The sequence below is a fragment of the Belonocnema kinseyi genome, chromosome 4 (assembly GCF_010883055.1).
Source record: "Belonocnema kinseyi isolate 2016_QV_RU_SX_M_011 chromosome 4, B_treatae_v1, whole genome shotgun sequence".
Classification (NCBI taxonomy): domain Eukaryota; kingdom Metazoa; phylum Arthropoda; class Insecta; order Hymenoptera; family Cynipidae; genus Belonocnema; species Belonocnema kinseyi.
The window spans coordinates 104,318,018-104,324,227 of record NC_046660.1 but is presented as its reverse complement, the minus strand read 5'-3'; the positions used below and the strand labels follow the sequence as shown (position 1 = coordinate 104,324,227).

The following is a 6,210-nucleotide window of genomic DNA, read 5'->3' as shown; positions in this document are numbered from 1 at the left end:
TCATTTAGGAATTTATATATTAAGTTTAAGTTTAATAGTAGTTTAGAAGAAATTTACGTTTTTGTGAACAAAGGTCTAAAGTATCGATAATGGGGTTTTGATGCAAAATCATACGTTACATACGGTCAATCGTACTTTATGCTATAGCTGGTTCTTATAGGACTCGACAACTTTAGATGCGTTTATATCGAAATCCCAAATTCAAAAGTGCCCTGGTGACTCGTTCATTAATCTAAGGGGTTCGCTCTGGACGCAAAATATTGAAAATGTATCCCATTCTTTGCCTGTTTTTTCTGCCTCTTTCTTCTTAATGTGAAAATTCAGCAATTTACTTCTTATCTGATTAAAGAAAATTAAAAAAGGCGTCAGACCTCAGAATTTAAATTTTTCATCAATCAAATTTCAGTGATAGAAACAATCATTATCTCAATTTTTTTTCAAAATTTAGTCTACTTTATTTGGTTTTCTTTCAAGTTCTGTTTTTTTTTATTTACCATAGTTTTTTTCCTTAATCACACAACCATGTCACTCATACATTATTATCATATATAAAACCCTTGAAAACAAGAAACAAATGAGATTTAGTGATCACGATTAATAATTAATGTATCATCATTAATAAAAAGAAAAAGAAAATCTGGATTTTTGTAGGCATCCCACTAAACATACAAGATCCCTCATTTTTCATCGCAAATCCTGCAAGTCTATATCTTGACTGAAATCTTGATTGATTGTATGCTGCAATTTCGAGTTTTCTTAAGCAACTGTTTATCAAGCAACGGGAGTGCCACGGATATTGGAGCAAGTTTGGCGATAATGAACTGAAAGTTTGGCGTGGAGAGACCGTCGCGGGAAAGCACATCCGGGCAGGCGAGAAATGAAGGCGAGAACAGAGTAGAAATGTGAGATAAAGAGCACGAGAACAAGTTTGCGGTCGCAATATTTGCGAGTGTCGGAACGCGAAGGAGCGGTAAATAATATTAGCGGGCGACAAACCTTGAGCTTGGAGGCGGTGGTGCTTTTCTCAGGGAAGACGGGAGGGGGAATGTTTTGGTAAGTGTGTTCGATGGGATTGGTTTTTCTCGTTCTGGGTGCCGGAATTGGAGGAATCGTTGTAGTTGTCGTCATCTTCCTCGTTGACTTGATCGCTTCCGAATTAATTCGTGCTGAACTAACACATTCCAAATTGAAACTCACTGAATTGCTTCGTTCCGATTTGATCGTTTCCGTTCTGATAGTTTCAGTCTTGATTATTTCGGACTTGATTGTCTCTCGAGATGATCGAGTCAGAGTTGACGTTGGGGTGCATTCGCCAGATCTAACTGAAGTGGCAATTGTACTCGTGCTGCCATTTTTGTGTGGACAACTTCTGTAAATTGGAATTGCATACACCTGAAAGTTACGATGGGCAGCCTCGTGCTTCCGGCAGAGTCTTAGAGAGTAGAATTGAGATTGCCGGTGCTTCCTGCGACGAGGTTTCAGGGTGTTGTATTTTGGTTCAGGAGAATTGCTGCGAGGCATATTATGAACGCTGTAGTGCGGACCCAGGTGACTTCTCGTGGATTCGTAGCCGGAACTGCCACCGCAGAGGCTGGTCGTTCTGCTTAGCGGCCGCGAGGAACATGGCGAGGTTGTGGTTGAATGCAACGTGCCATGCAAAGCCGAAACTTGGGCAAACTTAGGGGAAACCAACTAAAACAAACGCATGGCCGTGTCACGACCAACTACATTGAAAGCGTTTATCTAACTCTTACCTTCCTTTCAGCATCCTATCTTTACTGCGGCCAGGACTTGACACCTAGCATGATCAATTCATTAACAAGGTACTTAGATCACTTTTGATTAGACTCTGTTTATCTGAGATTCTGAATATATTCCATTCATTTAGAGAAAAGTAGGATTCTAATGATTGAGAATCCGGATCGTGTAACCGATTATGAAATTATGTCACTTAGAGTGTATAGAAAATTGACTTCTAATGAATTTCCCAAAACATTTACTATATAAAAATTGTGCGGAATGTATTGCTTATATCGTCATCCGAGTTTCTGATTAAGTTAGTCGAATGTTTCAGTACTTCGGTTAATTAGAGATTATGCATTCATATATTCGACATATAATAAATCAAATTATAATTTGTTATGAAGCGTACTCGATGAAAATGAGAGGCATATTAATTAGTTATGAAGTACTACGATTAGGTCAGATTGTATTGCACAATTTGAATCTATCAAATTTTGAATATTAAAAGATGCCTAATATTATAATAAAGGCAATTAAAAGATAATTCAGTAATTACTCCACCATTGCTTCCTAGCAGGAAATTGGTAAAATTAATAATAATTAATTATTGGTTTACATCACTTTTCAGCTATTTGAAAAACACAAGCTACAAGGTTCAAACGCTGCACATAATTTTACATCAAAACTCAGCAGTGAACAAATATAAATAATTGCATTGAATAAGAAGTATATATTAATTGGAATTGTAACGAATAGTATCCTTTTCTTACAAATAATATTTAAAGTTGCAAAAATCTCTTCATAATTGTTATTTTCATGTAAATCATAAATTATGATTGCAAAGTTTTAAAAAATTTCCTTAAATCTTCTATATTGTGACAAAAGATTAACAAAAAAACGTAGAAGCTAATTTTTAACAATTTCTTTGATATGTAAAACATATGAACTGCAAGTTGAAAAAATTCTGCTGAAGTTACAGGATTTTCAGTTAAAATAGAGACAGCATAGATTTTCTGTTATGATTACCGATATTTCTGCAGAATTTACAACATATTCAGTTATTTAATAAATTTACGGATATTTTCTGTGAAATTTACGGACTTTTTAATTTGATTTTAAATTTTAAAGCTATACTATATATAATAGTCAAGTAAATATTACAGAAAATATCCGTCAATTTATAAAATAACTGAAAATTTAGTAAGCTCTGCAGAAAATTCGGTAATCTTTATAAAAAAAATATGCTGTTCCAGTTTTAACTGAAAATTCTGTAAACTTAGCCGATTTTTTTTTCTGCGTGTGCCAAGAGAATCAGTAAATATTATACAATATTTTTTGAATACTAATATTTTTGTAAATAACTCAAGAAATGGATTTCAAATTGAATTTTCCGCAAAGATATGAAAAACAGAGTCAAAATTTAAAAAATATGTCTTTTTAGATTTGTTAATAATACTTCTTCTTACTGTTGATTTTCATAAAAATAATCATTTTTGTGTAATGTAGATAGTTTTAGTTATTTTAGGACATACTTATCAAAAAGTTTACTTTGGCTTTTCGTTAGATCAAAATAATGAAAAATATAATTGTCATATTGGTAAAAAATTACTATTTGTTCGCGTCGTTGAAGAAAATATTTTGGACTTTTAATATTAGGTGTATGTAATACTATGTATAGACCAAATTGACCAAACTTATAGCATATGAACTGCACATATTTGAAAACTAATATTCCCTCTCCTTTTTAATATACTCTTCATACATTTATGTTTAAATACGTCAATGGCAGCTTGATATAATTTAATGTGTATGGTAATATCCAGTGTTCGTAAATTAAAAAGGAATAATCAATAGGTTCAGAAACTAGAGTTTAATCTACAATCGTTTTTCAGAAAGCTTATTAAAGTATCATTAATAAAACAAGATGCTAAAGCAGTACAATACTAGAGGTTTACCTGTCAATATATTTTTAAACGATTAAAAAAAGAATTACTGTTTTTATTCTTTCCATTTCTGAAATAATGAAATTAAAGAGTGAAAAAAAAAATTGATGTTAACAAAAACATCACTTCAGGTCAAGTCGTAGCAGCAAATTAAGTTTACTTGAACTGTGTCCTCTTTTAATTTTGTCACGTGTGCATTTATTGCAAGCAACAGCTCTCAATGCTATTCTGATTTATAACAACTAGAGCTATAAATCTTTAATTTGATTAGTATAAATTACATTTTCTCTGACTATTGCAATTTAATAATGTAAATTCATGTCAAAAATTTAATTAATGTGCCGCAAATAGTCAGAGACTTTAAGTCGGTTTCAAATTAAATTTGAGATTGAAGCATGCCTAGAACATTGTACATTTCCGCTTGTCAGTAATTTTAGCATTATATCACAGGATATGACTACTAGACCACAAATGAATTAACACTCACGCAAAAATAGAACAGAATCAGACATGCTAAACTCAAGTATTTGTTGTAAAATTGGTTTCCTTATACTTTAATTTAAATAAGTGATCAAAACGCAGATATATAAGTGAATAATAAATCGCCTGTCATTTAATTTTTAGAATAGAGCGGTACATTTTTCTAGGTGTACTTCTACAAATAGTAAATAGTAATTGATTACATTAGTAGCTTTAAATAATCGAAATAAAAAATGTATAAACACAGCGTGTAAAATATTGCGAAGCAAAAAATTCCACTAAAGCTAGCAAAGTCACTAAACGTATAACTTATTTTTATCAGCAGCGGATACGTATTGTCTGTTGTTGGCTGTATTGAAAAACTCATCTAGAATTTTTTGATAAAATGGGATGGTAATTATTGCCAATGATTTCAACGTTAATAATGCGTTCATTATAAAATGTGTCTAGTTTTAAAGAACTTAAATCTTGAGGCTCTGGACGTGAATTTTATTCAGTACACGATAATAATCATTGTAGGGAAATGCTCGTTACTGATGTCAAATTATTCCCAAGCTTGATATCTGCACAAATTAATATGGTGCATTACATTCCTCGCTGAATGCGAATGCTATTTCGTTGAGATAATTATGCGGAGGTTGAAGAGAGAATTTGAATGGGCAACAGGCACAATATTTCCATTTATATCTCATAGGCCATATGCGAATATTTGACGTTTTGACAATGTAGCCAATGAAGTCATGACATTGATCACGTTCATTACAATTTCTCTCTAATTTCACTGTCAGTTCTTGTACGTATTCTCTGTTATTACAGTACGAAATATGTAACACTAATTATCGCAATTTCGATTCTCGAGAAAATGATAACTTTGATTATTATCCCTTGCGGCCTGTTTATGTATCTTTGATAAAAACTATGTAATTAAAATTCATTTGAAATGTTTTAATTAAAAAAGAACAGTGAAATTTGTAGCTTTACATGTATAAAAATGAATAAAATTATCACAAGTAAAATAAAGGAAATCTTTTGAAGTTGCGTTCATTTAACGCAAAGTTGCATATCTTCTTTTGATCAATAAAAATGTAAACTTGTTATTTGGATTTTATTAATTTATAAGCCGAACTGTAATAGGCTTCTTTCAATAAACGAAATGAAATATGCTCGTGTAACAAGTAGATAGGTCTTTTTAATTTATAATAGATATATCTTCAACGAGATTATATATTTAAAAAAAACTCGAACAACTCCTAGAAGAATCAGTCTCGGAGAAAAAATCATAAGATCAGTACCAACATTTTGCTTTTGTAAACAAAAATTAGAATTTCAAATAAAATTTTTTGTTAAAAATACATGCTTTCAATGCAAAATGCTGTCAAAATCGTTCGGAAAGTTCGAATTTAAATTATGAGAAATTTATTTTATTTTAGTCATCTTCTATTAATACATCTTTTATCTCTTATAACAGCTTTTAATCATAATAAAATCTGGAAAAGGAAATGGAGTAGTCGCTACGAAATTTCATACAACCTGGCAAAAAATGTTGAAAAACATTTGCTAATTTAAGTACTCATCCTGAACTGTTGGGACGACAGGGCTCTTTGTTGAAATTAACTGATTCCTAACTTAAAAAAAACTAATCATGGTATTAATATTCTAGGAGAAATATCATTGATTTGCAGAATTTAGCTTTATCGTTCAAAAAATTAAAAGTCTCTAGCAGTAGGATATTAAAAATGCTGTGAAGGTCTTCTGCCTACAAATACCCATATGCCTGAGTAGAAATGTTTCGACTTGAGTTCGACTTGAATTACCCCCAATCAAGATATGCTGAAGTCGAAACGTTCGACTTGAGCATGCCTCAGTTTTGAGGCGAAGCCAGACTTCAATTATGTCTGGGAGACAAATTTCTATGTCTTGAAGACATAAATTTATCTCTTGAGTCGCATTTTTATGACTCCAGTAGGAGCGGTTTATAACTTTGATTGTATACCTGTTCTAACAAAAAGGGTCATTCTGACTTTCATTAAAGCTAATCTTTGTT

At 31.8% G+C, this 6,210-nt stretch overlaps 1 protein-coding gene across 1 annotated transcript in view; it reads right to left on the bottom strand.

Annotated features, from left to right (window-relative positions):
- Positions 1-6,210, bottom strand: part of LOC117170634 — a 429,481-nt gene that overhangs the window by 18,021 nt on the left and 405,250 nt on the right. Inside the window, exon 21 of the mRNA XM_033357538.1 lies at positions 977-1,692. Coding sequence (XP_033213429.1) covers positions 977-1,692 — 716 coding nt within the window. The remainder of the gene's footprint in view (positions 1-976; positions 1,693-6,210) is intronic.